The sequence below is a fragment of the Lagopus muta genome, chromosome 13 (genome assembly GCF_023343835.1).
Source record: "Lagopus muta isolate bLagMut1 chromosome 13, bLagMut1 primary, whole genome shotgun sequence".
In the NCBI taxonomy this organism is placed as follows: Eukaryota; Metazoa; Chordata; class Aves; order Galliformes; family Phasianidae; genus Lagopus; species Lagopus muta.
The window spans coordinates 12,199,687-12,214,677 of record NC_064445.1 but is presented as its reverse complement, the minus strand read 5'-3'; the positions used below and the strand labels follow the sequence as shown (position 1 = coordinate 12,214,677).

The window sequence follows — 14,991 nt, the reverse complement described above, 5'->3', positions numbered from 1 at the left end:
ACCACGTCTGTCTTCTGAGACAGATGCTCCAGCAGTAGTGACGCCCATGAGGCTTCTCAATCACCAGGTGGGTTTTTAAAGAAAAACGCAAAAAAAGTGTTGGGTTATGTGGCCAGCTGAGCTGAAGAGCACACGCTCCAAGGCCACGGACCTGCTCCCAAAGTGACAGGAGGTAAATGGGAGGATCCACTTTCGGTGTTTGTTGGTGTTCTGCCAGACATCTGCACACGATCTTGTTGCTAACAGCTTTTGCACAACCCTGTTATCATGAGTAGTGGGAAAATGTACAGAAGATGTGAGAAGGGGAGAATTTTCTCAGCTGTGTGGTGAAGTTTTTTCTGAGGCACTTGCAGTCCTTCCGCTGACATCAGCTGCATGACTGAAAGGGATTTCTCCAGGTCACGGAGTTCTGTGTGCTGCTATCACAGGCAATTGTTTCCTGTCCTTCTGCCCATTAATTTGTCCATCTCTTGCTGAAAGCAAGTTGGATTATTTTCCAGCTCCAGTGCTTGCTTTCTGCAACTCCTTTCTTTCCATCTCCTTTCATAGCCAGCACATTTTTCAGTTATGCCAGCTGTGATCTTAGCAGATCCCAAAGTACACGGTGCAGTCAGGACGCGGCTGTCCTTAGGAACTCTTCCTTGTGACTGAACCACCCTGCATGCCCTTGAAGCCCAGCCTGGCATGCTGTGCTCCTGCTCTCCTCCTCCAGAGAGCTGGAGTTTGTCCGACACCATGGCTTTCACCATCATCTTCCTCCATCCACTCCAGCTCCAGTCAAGTTCATAAACTTCAAGCTAGTGACTGAATTTCCTCCTGCCGCTTCTTCATAATAGTGTGACCTCAGTTGTGTGTGTCTTCAATGGCTGGATGCTGTCTGCAAGCCGAACCCTTTGTTCTTCTGTCTACATATGGCTCTGTTCAGCTCTCCTGCTACCCACTATATTCTCTGCCGATCACCTTTACACCCCAGCTCTCTGTTGGTTTAGCTTTTCTTCCCGGAGACCCAGCTGTTCTTCTCCACTTTGTTATTCCCAGTCTTCGGTTTCTTCTTGTTCTGCTTTGCGTCAGGCCCCTTTGTCAGTTTTATTTCATAGTTGCTGGCGTTTCTCCCTGTCCACCTTGGGAGCTGACCTTCTGTCGTCACAGTGCTCTGGAGAGGTCCTCTTGTTCAGCAGGTCCCTGCAAACCTTAAATTGTCTGTTTCATTTACACTTCATCTCTCTTCAGCCATATCTGAAGATCCCCTCTCTGAATTCCTTTCAATTCTTTCCAGCTCGTTTCTAGAACTCAGCTCTACGCTCAAGGTACTTCAGTCGAGCAAGCAGTTGTCTGCAGGCACAGCCCCTTCATTCTTGCATATCATCATCCTTTTTGTCTTCTCCAGTCTTTGGTTTACACCCACCAGAAACTTTCCTTCTGCGTTTCCCTCCCTCCTGTGCACTTGCATCCCAAAAAACAACAACATGGGATGAAAAATCACCCAGGTTCCCCACATATAGGCTGTCTTTTTCTGTCTCTGACTGTCCAACTGCCTGCTTGCTTGTAGCTTGGCTTTTGCACAGCGAGTCCCGCTGTCTCCATGAGGTTTGTCTGTGACATGTGGTGAGAAGTGATGAGGGTCAGAAAGCAAAGCTACCCTCACATCTCGCTTGCAGATCCCACCTCCAACATGCGCAGCTGGCAGGCAGCCCCAGGGCAGCACAAACCACAGTCACACCCCAGCAGCAAGCAGCCAGCAGGCAGGGACGCGTCTGCAAACACACACGTAAGACCTTGCTCCTGTCTCCTTCAAGAAGTCCCAGTGGCAATAGGATGATGCCTTCCTAATAGTGCCTGGGATCCTTCTTTGTAAGCCTGCTGGTGTTTTATGTCCACATTAGTTTTCTCTCTGGACATCTTTTGTGCACTGCAAAAGACAAATCCACATTATTGGAGAATCATTGTTTTTGCTTTTGTATTATGTTTTATTCATCGCAAGCTCTTATTTTAATATGATTATGTTACCAGTTGAAAACAGGCCACATGTGGCATTTTACACCAAATTGCTATAAACAGATAAACCCTGGCAAAAAATCAGGTCAGCAAACCGGTGCAGAGATGATGCTTGTGCTTCTGAGTGATGTGGGTAGATGGAAGTTGTGGCCATAGGCCTCATCTTGTTTTGCTGCTAAGCAGAGACTTGATGTGCAGAATTAATCTTTCTGCAGCAAGTTCTGGATCATCTCTTGTCCTTCAGCCTGGTTCCTATAGGTTAAACAGTGAACAGTGAGAAAGGGTTGGTAGTATCCTCATCTACATTGTGTATTTGGATCACGTGAAATATTGCTGTGACTCTCTTGATGAATGTTATTATTATTAAATATCGATATAGCAGTCATACTCGGAGTCCTGTCTAGGACTGAGGCCATATTTCTGAGCCCATCCTTTTAGGACTGCAGGCTGAAACTGAGCAAAAGGTGGTTCATTTTACACAGCACAGAAGGTACCACGTGCATTACCACAAGGTGTAGGGGAGGCCAGCATGTCAGTAAGGTAGAAAATAGTCTGGGAAAGTGTGGAAGTCCCTCAGGTACAGAGTGTCACCAGTGAAGTGCTACAGCATGGCCTCTCCATTTCACTTTGCATCTGCTGGTGACCATCAGGAAAAACCATGACCAGAATTATCAGCGTGCCACAGTGCAGCCAGCCCCACAGCTGGGGCCCAGCAGAGGGACTGCAGTCACAGTGGGTGCCTGCTGGGTGCCATGTCCTGCTCCCTGGGGAAGGAAGAATGCCCCAGCATGAGTTGGCACAGATGAAACTCTCTTGGAGCATTACCTCTGTGCTTCAGAAAGGCAGCAGAGATCAGAGTAGACAGGAATGCTGTTCTGTTTGTGTTGTAAAGATGCCAGTCTGATCATCCACAAATGCTCTTTGAGTGCTTTGAGGCGAACCCGTGAGCAGCAGGTTGAGATGTGTGAGCATCCATAGCCGAGTACTCTGGACTGCAGCCTGACCCACCTACAGTCAGTTCACATGGAAGGTCTCTGCACCTCACAAACCATGAAGGTGTACAAAACCCATCAAGCAAATTACAGTCTGTTGGGTATCCATAAATAATAACTCAGCTTTTCCTTCTCACAAAGCTTTCTCGTGCCACTAACAGCCGCTCCCAGAAGCCTTGCTGGCCCACATATTGCTTCAGCCTCCCATTCAACAGGCCGGTGTTACTAAGGAGGCATGATGTTATAGGCCGTTTCTCAAAAACACTGAGCAGCTTTCATGCTTAAAAGTTAATCTACTTCAAGTTACACGTAAGTACTCCAGCCTGGTGTGTGGTTTGGAGCTTGGAGCTCTTCAGCTGAGCTCAGCTGCCTTTTGTCAGCCTTGGTGGCAGCCCGGGGTGCCAGCGAGGGAGAGAAGGCTTACCGGAGCCAGCGATTTGTCGTGAGCTTTGAAATATGGATTTGCATCGCAGTAAAACTCGGCGGGTTAGTTAAATATTCTTCTAAATATGCAAAGGAATTGGGTTACTGATGCTTGTTATTCTTATCTTACTCTTGGTGTCACAACATCTTTAAGTTCAGTGAAGGTTTTGCTTACTAAGACGGTTGTAAAGATTTCACATTAATTAAGAGGGCTTCACTGCAAATCTGAATATCAATGAAGTTTGGCTGCTGAACCCAGGGCAGTGAGCGCTGTGGGAAGATGAGGCATTGACAAATGTTGATTTAAAAACAAAAAAAGCCCAGTGCTTCCATCTATTATCTGTTGTGAGAGAGAGTGAAAGTTGAGTTCAGGTTGCCAGAAGTTACAGGCAGATTCGGTCTGTGATTTCTGGTTGAAGAGGTCCAGTCCCGCTCATCTGGTTGTTCCCTGCTGCCTGTGCCAGGACTCAGCTGTGTCTCTCCACTGCACCATGTTCCTCTCCTTGGGCAGCAGCGATTTCAACATGGGGCATTTTCAGCAGAGGAATGGAGAGGACCTGGCCCTGATCTGGATCCTGGGTTTGATGCCTCCAAGAAATGATGGATGCAAATAGGACCAAGAGGAATTTTAATGTGGTTATGGACTGTGAGTGCTGGTAGGTGGCATGGGAACGAGAGCAGCTCTCTGAGAAAGGAGTTCTGATGGTGAAGAAGTGTTTTCAGTGACAAATGAGACTGGAGATACTTATTCCAGAAAGCTCCTTAGGTGAAATTTCTCGTGCCTGGCAGTGCCTGGATGAGGAGAGTACTATCTGGCAGCTTGCGGAGCTGTTATTACTCGGGACATCTGAGTTTTTCTTCCAACTCTGCCACGGAATTGCTGTTGTCAGACCTGGGGCGAGTCCCCTCCTCTCTGTGTGTCTGCTAACCTGTCTGCCAAACAGGGATAATAACGCTTACCTGCTTTTGCAAAGCAATTTCAGGTGACATGAAAGGCGCTTTGGAAGTGTAGAACACCACTCCACCTTCTAAAGCGGGACTTTGAGGAAGGAAATTGGGATATATATCATTTTAACCCTGCTGAAATGCGTTGGACTTGGCTTTTGAAGTAGAAAAATGAAAATACGATAGCCTAAATAAATAGCATTTGTCCTCTTAAGCAGGGCAAGGGCAGCATGTAATGTTGTGTGTTTATTTTTATTGTCGTTATTTTTTATTCACGGTTCCTTGAGCTGATTTTGGGAATTGTACTGACTGTGGTTATGTTTCTGGAAATGTGCAGGTTGGCCAGATGCAGTGGGGCATGGAATGAACAGAAAGAGGTTAAATTGATGGATGACCAACAAGAGCAGGATTGTGCCTCAGAAGACCAAGAAACTATCCTGATTAATGGGGTGAAAGAAAATGGTAAGGAACTTAATTACAGCACGTGAGGGAGCAGTGACAACTCACAAGCCAACTTATTTTTCTAATTCCTTTCATGTATTTAATTTTAGTGGTTTGCAGGTATCTCTACAATGCGGAGCAGTAGAGGAAATGGATATTTTCTGTACTCCAGCTATGGATGTACAGCTTTTTAGGTCTCAACAAGTACTGCTTTTGCCCATGCATATGCATGGTTGGAAATGTTTTTGTGCGCACGCAGTTTGAATTATAGATTTTAGTTTGGTTTCCTAGGGAAAAAAGTCTTATGAGATTATGTATCCCCTCTGTTGGGAATCTTTCCCCCACTTCACAATTACATAAGCCACTCTCAGGCAGATTTGATGGAGGATTTTCGGTTCCTACAAATTTAGGGCAAGTTGGAGCTTGGGCAGAAGTAAGAGAGCTGGGTTATCAGTGACCGGTAGGGAAGGTCAGACCTGGGAGCTCAGTGCTACCTTTGTTCTGCAGCCCATCGCTTGGCCTGTAACACCTGTGTGCAGGAGTCGTACTGCTGGTCATGGTCACCATCCTGGGAGCCTCTGCAGCACTGCTGGGACCAACCAGCCTCTTCTAGCGGCCTGCCCCAACTATCTGACTAATGTTGGTGTAATTTATTCCTTACTTGCTTTCAAAAACACCAGGTTGGTTGGAGCAGCAGGGGCTGTGTTGCCTGAAAACCCGAATGAAATAAAATTCCTCAGAGCATTTTCTTTGTGTCGTTTATTTGGCCTTCCTGTCACTAGCCACAGTAAGTGCAGCAGCAGTCTGGTGTTGAAGCAGAGCTCAGTGTTTTCAGTTCTTTGTGTTTTTATGGTTACTTTCATGGCTTTTCAGAATTTGTATTGACCTACAAATCTTGCACTGTGTGTAAATTGGTCCCTGTAAGATATCTAGTACTCTGTTCCGCAGCGCCGTGTGCGTTCAAATCCTTCTGTCTTGTCAACGTGAGGTTTACTCAGTGAGAATGCACAGAAGCAAATGTTGTTCTCATTCATTACTAAAACCTGGAGCAACTCCAGACACACAGGTGCCCTGAGGTCCCCACAACATGTGCTGGAGGCAGGTGAAGAGTACGCCTGCACTTTGCTGTACGATGCAGTTCTGAAGATCTCTATCTTTGCCAGCCCATCGCATTCAGAAATGCACACATGGAGGCAGGATGTAAAGCCACAGCTTGTGGCACCTGCAGGAGCTACAAGGAGGTTTTCTAGCCACGCTCCCCTCGTCTCATCTGGCAGACAGTACCTCCTCATTAAAGACTGAGGTGATTTCTAGAACCTGACACCATTTCTATGAAATTCAATTAAACAGATCTTAATTAAACACTGTCGTGTAGGAGTTGCTGCTGAATCCCAAGCAGCGAGTTGCTCTAATGCCACCACCTCCCTATTGATGACATAGGGGTGTTGCTTCTTGAATCATCTCACCCTCACTGTAAGTTGGTGCTCACTGCACTGCTTGGGCTTAATCCAGAGCAGCCCGTAGGATGCTGTAATGCACGCTCAGGGATGGGCCTCCTTTTGGGGCTGATTCATAGTGGGATGATCAGCGTTCCTCTGCTAAGGCTGCCTGTCTGATTTTGGGCAGTTGTTGAGTTAAAGCTGAAAAGGTTTTTTGGTGTTCCAGTGTTTTTCTTTTTTAATTGCAGTCTTCTTGGAGTGTTATTTACTTTGGAGTTTCACTGATTGCATGCCTGATTTTAGAACAGTAAAACCTCTACAAGATCAAGTTTTGGTATTTGTATTTCACAAGAGTTAAGTTCACTTCTACAAGTATAAACCTTAAAAAAACACACCTACAGACAGTATATTTTATATTATAGCATCTCTGTGTAAGACTGAATTTCAGCTCTCCGCCTCCCCCTTTCTTCAAGTGCTGCAGCATTCATAGTCTTCTTTTATCCTCAAATTTTCCATGCTTCCTCTCGGCTCCAAGCTGATTCTTATTTTTTTTTACTTGTAAGGTGGAAGTGCATTGGTTAATTTGTTTTGCTGCTTAAGGAAAAAGATACCACCTCTGCATTTCTAATCTAAAAATGGTGGGAGGAACCCGAAATGAGCTTTATTTTGGTTTTTAACCCTTTTTGAGGGAGGGAAACAGCACCAATTTCCAGCAAGTCTGTCTCTTCAGGATGCTTACAGGCATTGCATTGGATTTCTGATTTGGTTTGCTTAGCATTTTTAAAGTTGTTCAAGCCTATTCTGTAGCTTCCTTGTCCTGACTTAAGTCTTCAGTAGTGGCTCCATTCCTGAGGCTACCAGGAGCCCAGAACTAGCAGCAGCTTTCGGGGCCAGATCGGTGGGATTCTGGGGAACACGAGCAGCAGAGCAGCTCCGTACTGTGTAGCGAGGTGCTCCTTCCCATGTTTGCCAGCTCTGTGTGAGCATGCCAGTCCCGGCTGTGTTGGAGAGGCTGCTGTTTCTTCCTGGTGGGGCCAGGCCGTGCCCCTCCACGTTCTTTTCAGTGCTCCTCTGCTCACAAAGAGCAGGGCCCTGCCACACAGACCTGCAGCTTTCCATGAAATGGCCAAACAGGTAAGACGTGCCGGGATGTGAGCGCTGGGAGTCACCTTGAGGGTAGCAGAGGTCTCTGGTTATTATGAATTACACATTTGTGTATTTTTTTAATATGGAGATATCAGAGCATGTTCATGGATGAAAAGACATTTCCATTTCAAGGGTCATACCATCTGCTGAGCCAGAAGCCAGATAAATAATTTTACTTTGCCATAAAAATCTACTATCAGGCAAAGAAAATAAAAATCCTTAAGCTAAAAAAAAACAAACAAAACACCTTACATAACGCAAAAGACATTTTAAAGATTAGGTAAAATGGAAAGAATTGCAAAACCAGCAGTAATTCTGATAATTGCTTTAAGCTCTCCACCGCCGTACGGACAGTGGCAGGAAGGCTGCTGGATTTAAAGCAGCCCTAACTCTGTGACCCTGCAGCAGCTCAGGTGCGTTTCAGCTGCAGGCACTGCCAGGAGGATGCTTTGTTTCTTTAAGAATCTCATTTTTCTGTTAGTTTTGTAAATGTTAATGGGAACATTTTTATTAGAGTTGTTTTGTTTTTTAATAACCTTGTCAGATTTGAAAGGGAGTATCCAGGTAACAGTATGTATATTAGGAGGAAAGAACGGATGGTTTCCGTTTTTTAAACATAATCTTGTACCTCTTCCAGCTGGCTGTGGGGGGCAGAGTGTTTACCTCTTTGGTTTTTGTACATCATGAAATTAATTAGCTCTGAGAGTGTGATCTTGTGGGAAGCAGCCTGCAACCCTGCAGAGGGGGACAAGTCCCCCCTGAACCCAGCGAGAGGGGGAGCACGGTGACGGGGCTGCAAGATCTGTAAACTCTTCTTTTTCTCCCTTCCTCCCCTCCCACTGCTCCAGAGCTACGAACCTCGGACGGCGAGGAGAGGCCATACAGTATTGCCGACACCACCGACGCCTTCCCAGCCCTGACAGCAGCCCCAAAGGAAACCCAGGCGTGCCACCGTGTGCTGCCAGCCCTGCCTGCAAAGAAGCCCTGCTCGTTGAGCCCGCCGTCCCCACTGCGGCTCACCGATGTCCCTGAGCACACCTCAGACGACTCCTCGGCACACGCCATCTCCCTCACGTCCTGCGTGACGAAGGGCATGAGCTCCTGGTCTCTGCCGGGCGACTGTGAGAAGGCTCCCTTCAGCATGATGGAGCCTGGAGGCATGTCCGCCCTGACCGGAGACTGCCTGATGCAGCCGAGCAGGACCTGCCTGGGCTGCTTCATTGAATCAAAGGACGGCATTGATGCGGAGCCGGGAATAAGCTTGAAAGTGGGGGATATAAATAGGGATTATGACACCTGTTCGGTCTCTGATATAGGGATTCACTGCATGAGCACAGGAGAAACCATGAGATATGGGGATCAACTGCTTTCAGACCAGCTTTTAAGCTTCCCTATGCATAAATCGAGGGCAGCGGACAAAAGAGATGCAGAAAAATCTGACAGTGATTCAGAGGACCCCACTCAGAAAAATTATTACGAGGGATTACTATTAGACAAATGCAATGGTGAGGAACCCTTACTAACAAATCCCAACCAGGAATGGGGCTATTTTGAATCTTTCATTAGTGAAAGTAAAATTGAGCTGCTTGACCTATGCTCCAAAAATGAGCTTTCTGTAAATCTGTTTTCTGAGGAAGATGTGGATAACTACATGTTTGATGATGACGATTCGACCTTGGGAAGCGACGTCTGCTCCTTAAAGATCAGATACGAGTCGTTCCAGGACAACGTGCGGGAGAAGACCACTGCCCTACAAGAGGATGCCCAGTTCAACTTCTTCCCCAGCGTCTTCGGCAACTGCACCAAAAGGGACAGCAGGAGCACCCTGAAAAGGGGACCCGGTGGTGCCACCGACCCTTCTCAATTCAAGTCCGAAGAAGGCATCATCTGGGGGGAAGAGGAGGAGGACGGCGAGGAAGAGGATGGTGAGGAGGAGGAGAAAGCTGCCTTAAATAAATCTTGCAACAGCACGGAGGTGGTGCAGTACGTGGGCCCTAAAAGAAGCCACTTCTTGGACTCTGTGAATTCCACAGAGGACTCTGGGGAGTTCAGCGACGACAGCACATGCACAGAGTCCTCCTACGATGTGCTGCGGGATATAAAGGACTGCAGCCGGTACCTGTCCCGGGACCACTCCAGCTCCTTCATCCAGCAGAACTATGGGCTGCGGGCAAAGAGGAAAGTGCGATACAGTGACGACTACCTGTATGACGTGGACTCCATTGAGAACGAGAAGATCCTGGACAAGAAGGAGTGGCTGCCGGACGGGCCCAAGGAGGAGGATGATGACGAGTGGTGCCCCAAGAAACGGCGAAAAGTCTCTCGCAAGGAACCCCCTGTTATCATCAAGTACATCATCATTAACAGGTTTAAAGGGGAGAAGCATATGCTGGTGAAGCTCAGCAAAGTGGATGCCAACGAGACAACTGTTACCCTGAACGAGGAGCTGCTCAGTAAATATGAAAAGCTGGCCCCATTGAAGGGCTTCTGGCAGGAGAGGCAGCAGAGCCGGCTGGATTTGCTCAGATCGTCTCTCTACCACAAGCAGAATTTCTATCTTAACGGTTCAGATGCTTCGTTCCTCCCTCACCCACGGAAGAGAAAATGCAAGCTAGCAAACAGGCACAGGATTCAAAGAATTAAAGCCATTGAGCAGTCAGTGAACAAGCTGGGCTCCTGCTCCTCTGATCACAAGCAGCCTTGCAGCAGTAAGGAGGATGCAGGCCTGAAAGGGCTGCAGGCGTTAGCCATTGCCACCCCCAGCTGTGCAAATGGATTACACGTAAATGACATCACGGACATCGCTGCTGTGAAATGCAAATCACAGGAACGAGAATACAAGGGGACGGAGAGGAAAGTGCTCCGCCGGATCAAATTCAAAAGTGAAGCCAGGTTGAAATGTAAGAAAATCAAAGCTGCTGCCAGCGTGGCGGAGGGTTGCCCAGCTCTGGGAAACCAGGACTCTGCAGTGCATCTGAAGGATGAAAACGTTCCTTGTGCTTCAGACAGCTCCCATCTCTCAGAGTGCCATGAGGATAAGATTGCTAAAAATTCTCCTTTCCTACCATCCACCTCCTCTTCAGACAAGCCTCTGCCATCTGCTAATATCACTACCAATGTACCCCTGATCCCCGGAGGGTATCTGCAGACACTATTAGACGCTTCGGATTTGTCGAGCAGCACCGGCATCTCATACTTCGCACAGCATCCCTCTGAGCAGCAGCACCCACTCCCCAGCATCATCCCAGCAGACAAACCATTCACTGCCCTGCAGCCATCGCAGAGCTGTGTGCTGTCCCCGCCGTCTGAGTCTGAGCTGCAGCAGTCTCCTGGCCACCTGGAGATGGAGCAGAGCACCTTTGGCAGCGTGTGGCCGGCCAGCAAGGCTGCTGGGGGCAACCGGCAGGAATTTGCTGGCGAGCTGCAGGATACCGCGGCACTGACAGGCGAGTTTGGTGGTGCAGCAGGCACTGATGGCCTCCCGGCCTCTAGCTACCCTCAAGTCAATCTGAATAGCAGCAAGTTGCTCTACCAAAAAAATTACATGCCAGATAGCCAGCAAGTGCAGCCTGATGATTCTTATCAGTCGTGTCATTTTAATAATGGAGAGGGGCGCTTTCATTTCCAGCGAGGTACACTAAGTACAGATGATGGCAGACTCATTAGCTTTGATTCAGTGGGTTCATTGTCAGTTAGTTCTAGCAATTACAGCTCTTTAAAGTCCTGCGAAAAGGATGGTGACGATGATATTAATGACGATTTCTTGGCCCACTGCAGTCCCAAGCTAGTGATCCAGCAAAGCATAGATGAAATAACCCCTTTGAAGGAGTCCACGGACCTTTTAGACATTTCCAACTTCACACCCGATAAGTTCCGCCAGTCGTCGCTCTCGGAGATGTCCCCTCCAGACACTCCCAACCTTTCCCCACAGATAGCTGGCTCCGACACCAAGCCCTTGGGCACCCTTAAGGGCTTCCCGGAGAGTGCCCAGGCTGCTCTGAGCAGCTCCGAGAAGGTCAAGTGGAACTGCGGGGTCCTGCAGACCGAGGAGCAGGCAGATAATGGGTTTACTTTAAATAATCACCAGTTTCAGTTCCATATGTTCAACGATGAAGATTCTGTCAGCCTTCTTGAAAAAAGACCATGCTTGTCAACATTTAATGAGCCATCTGGTCAAATTAGCACCAATAGCAAAGTGTCGAAATCTAAGAGGAAAAGTTCATCCAGCAAGAATGCGGGTACAAACCAAAGCTCTTCCCAGAAAACCACTAGGAAAAAATCTCCCAAAACCAACAAAGGCACCGATAAGCCGCAAGGGAAGAACTCTAGGCAGGCACCCAAATCCACCAGGAAGGGGAAGAACGCGGCGAGCCTCAGCAGCGAGAAGGCCCAAGTGGGTGGCAGCAGGGCCGTCAGCCAGCTGGCCAGCCCAGCCTCCGCGCCCAAGGGGCTGGCTGACGGCATTCAGCACAGCAGCCCCGCCACTGGCAAGCTGGGCAAGCACAACGGCCTGGCTGGAGAATGGGCACTGGGGAAGGACGGTGGCACCGCCTGGTCAGAAACAAGCCTTGGGAGCACCACAGGCCTGCTGGATGATGACCAGAGGGAGTTCGAGGAGCCCTCCAACATCCTGTCCAACATCGCCTCGGGAATGGCAGACGTCCAGAGGTTCATGATGGCCTCCATCGAGCCCCTGTGGGGACCTGTCAACCATAACAGCGTGCCAGACATATTCCGATCGCCGGAGTCGAACAGCCTGAAACTGAAAACCCTTAAAATTTTAGCAGGGACGCCCCAAGAGTCTAAGAAGAAGGCGAACAGCAGCTCGCCGGGAGTGGCAAAGAACCACAAGTCGAACAACAAGGGCTCGAGTAAAAGCGGCAAAGCAGCCACCTGCGACCCTGGTCGCCCCAACTGTTCAGCTGGGTACAATACAGACATTCACTCTCCCTTTTTTGATAAAAACTATAGTAACCTGAGCACTTTAGGCAATAACGGACCTACCCATAAAAAACTGTACCGTCATAAATCAAGTTCTAAATCGCTGAGGGATGAGAACTGTAAGATAAAGCGAACAGACCGGGAACAGACCCATAAGGACCCACCTGTGACAGCTTCTTTTGAGAAACTGAGGTAATGCTGCACCAAACTGGCTGGAATGCCCCTTTAACTTTCCTACTACCTGCTAAGCCCGCTGTTCCTCATTTTTTCCTTCCTGAAAGCAAAAGTTGCATGAAAAAGACATTCCCCTTTTACAGTTTTTGGTTTTTTTTTTTCCTTTTTTTTTTCCGTTGTTTTTTTTCTTTTTTTCTTTTTTTCTTTTTTTAAATGCATGAAAATACTTATTACTTGCAAGCTACCTAAAAGAATGACCAATTTCTGGCTTGGCTGGGGTTATAAAAAAAAAACCACAAAACACTAACAAGGCTACTCTTTTCTGCTGTTTGGCTTCTTCAGTTTTTAATTCCTTATTTATTGGGGGGGGGGGGGGAAGATGACGCGATCTTTTTAATGATTTTGAAAAGGAAAGACTTTTTTTTGAACATTTTGTAAAAAACAAAACACAAAAAAAGAGGTTATGCATCCAAAAGCCAAGATCTCTAAACTAAAGGCTCTTTAGTTTGAAAATGAAAACTCATTCATAATTGAGCTTCATGTGGCAATTTTGAGTGCTTTCTAGCCCCCTCTGCTGTTTATCTCCTAACCTGCATCATAAAGCTTCATCTCCTGTGTCAGAGTTTAGCACATTTGATCCTGTCGTGGTGACTCCACACAAGCTAACTAAGATGGCATAAAATGTTTGGTTTTTCTGCAGGGAATCAGACTCCATTCTTCTTAAAGCAGAAACAACATTTTTGGTTTTTCCTGTATTTGAAGAAGAGACTCCCTTTTCTAGAAAAAAGACGTTTGATGTTTCTTTCTTTCATTTGGTTTTTTTTCGTTGGCTCCTTTCAAAATATGCCTTGTGGTATGTTGAGATGTAAGTGCTGAAACGAAGAGTTTGAAATTGTGGGAATCTATTATTTGAAAGCGAACCTAATCTGGTATTCTCTGTGAAAGACTGTTTTAAAAGTCATACTGTTGTACAGTAGTTTATGCACTATTACCCACAACAACAAAAAATTGTGCCAAACTATGAACAAGTGACTGTATTGTATATATTTTTACTTCTCTATCAACATTGGGTTGTGAGTGTTTTCTGCAGCTATGCCTTTTGATTTTACTAGATACATTCCAGTTATTAAGTACTAACCACCCCCTTTGAAAGCACCTGTAACTCACAATGAAAACAATATTGTTCACTTATACAACTTACCAAAAGTTTTATGGACATAACTAAAAGTGTGCCAAATTTACTTACCTCATTTCATGGATTCACCCTGTGGTTTAAAGCTCATAAAGAAAAAGAAAAAAAAGGAAAAAAAAAAAGGAAAAAAAAAAAAGAAACAAGGAACTTTGAAACTGATGCTGGGAAATTGTAATGTCCTCTCTTTAAAACCATGAGCAGAAAAACATAATGGTGAAATGTTGAGTTTCATTATAGGAGAGAGTTGAAATGGTGAAGGAGTTCAGAAAACACTCCAGGTAAGTTTGACAGGAACTCGAGTGTCTGCATCTAGAGACTACGAAACAGCTGCTTTTCAAGTGTCTGTTTTCTTAAAGCAAAACCTGTAGCTGAAGAGCATTTGAAATGCAAAGTTACATTGCTAATTCTTTGTATCTCAGTTTTATATATTTTATAATAACCTGGGATAAATTCTAAAATAATTATAAAAACGGAACTAATATGTTTCATACATTTATTGCTATTTACTTTTACTTTGAGTAGTTTCTTAAATATTTTTGATGCAGAGCCTGTCCAAAGCGCTCTCATTTCATATCTTTGGTGTTTCCTAAATGTCTAACCTTGCAATGCCAGTATAGTTTGACATTTTGAAATCGGAATCATTGGTTTAAATGCAACTCTGAGCCTTTCCTTTGATTCAATTCATAACGTAGGGAGGAAATCAGAACTATTGGTGATCTCACTGATCAGGGCCGGTTCATACGTGACTGGACTTTGTTAGACAGCATTAAGTATTGAATGCTAAATGTATTATTGAAAGGCCTTATCTGTAACCCTACTCACTGCACCCTCGCCCATCAAGAAAATAACAAAAACAAGCATACAAACAAACAATCTCTTCCTTGTGCAACTGAGAGCCTGTGCATTTTGCTGCTGATTTCTTATGAAACCTTGATATGCAAGAGACCTGCTAGCTGGGAGCTGTTGGAAGCAGAAGGGTGTGAGGCTCAGACACACGCAATAGAAAGGGGTGAGGAAATGGAGCCTTAATGTAGCCGACAGATCACTCATGCTCACAAGCATAGAGGTGGTGTTGCACATATCACAGGACTAGACTCAGTTCTCTGTACAAGCCCATGCTGAAAGCCAAAGCATCAGGAGTGGCTGAACAGAAGATTTGGGTTGATTTAGCGAAAACATGGACTGTTCCTCATTGAACACTTGGAGATGCAAAGTGTCAAACTGGCATCAAAGTGTTTCCAGTAGTTGCGGATTCTCAGATCTTGAGGTATAGCAATTCACAGAATCACAGAATATCAGGGAT

General features: G+C 46.3%; 1 protein-coding gene across 7 annotated transcripts in view; it reads left to right on the top strand.

The window, feature by feature from the left end:
• The window catches only part of NEXMIF (neurite extension and migration factor), a 121,399-nt gene extending 107,564 nt beyond the window's left edge, over positions 1-13,835 (top strand). For all 7 annotated transcript variants that reach the window (XM_048959994.1, XM_048959993.1, XM_048959996.1 and 4 more), the window contains 3 exons: positions 4,693-4,817; positions 8,230-12,514; positions 13,197-13,835. In XM_048959994.1, the coding sequence (XP_048815951.1) occupies positions 4,742-4,817; positions 8,230-12,514; positions 13,197-13,365 (4,530 nt within the window). In that variant the 5' untranslated portion in view covers positions 4,693-4,741 and the 3' untranslated portion in view covers positions 13,366-13,835. The remainder of the gene's footprint in view (positions 1-4,692; positions 4,818-8,229; positions 12,515-13,196) is intronic.
• The last annotated feature ends 1,156 nt before the right edge of the window (positions 13,836-14,991 follow it).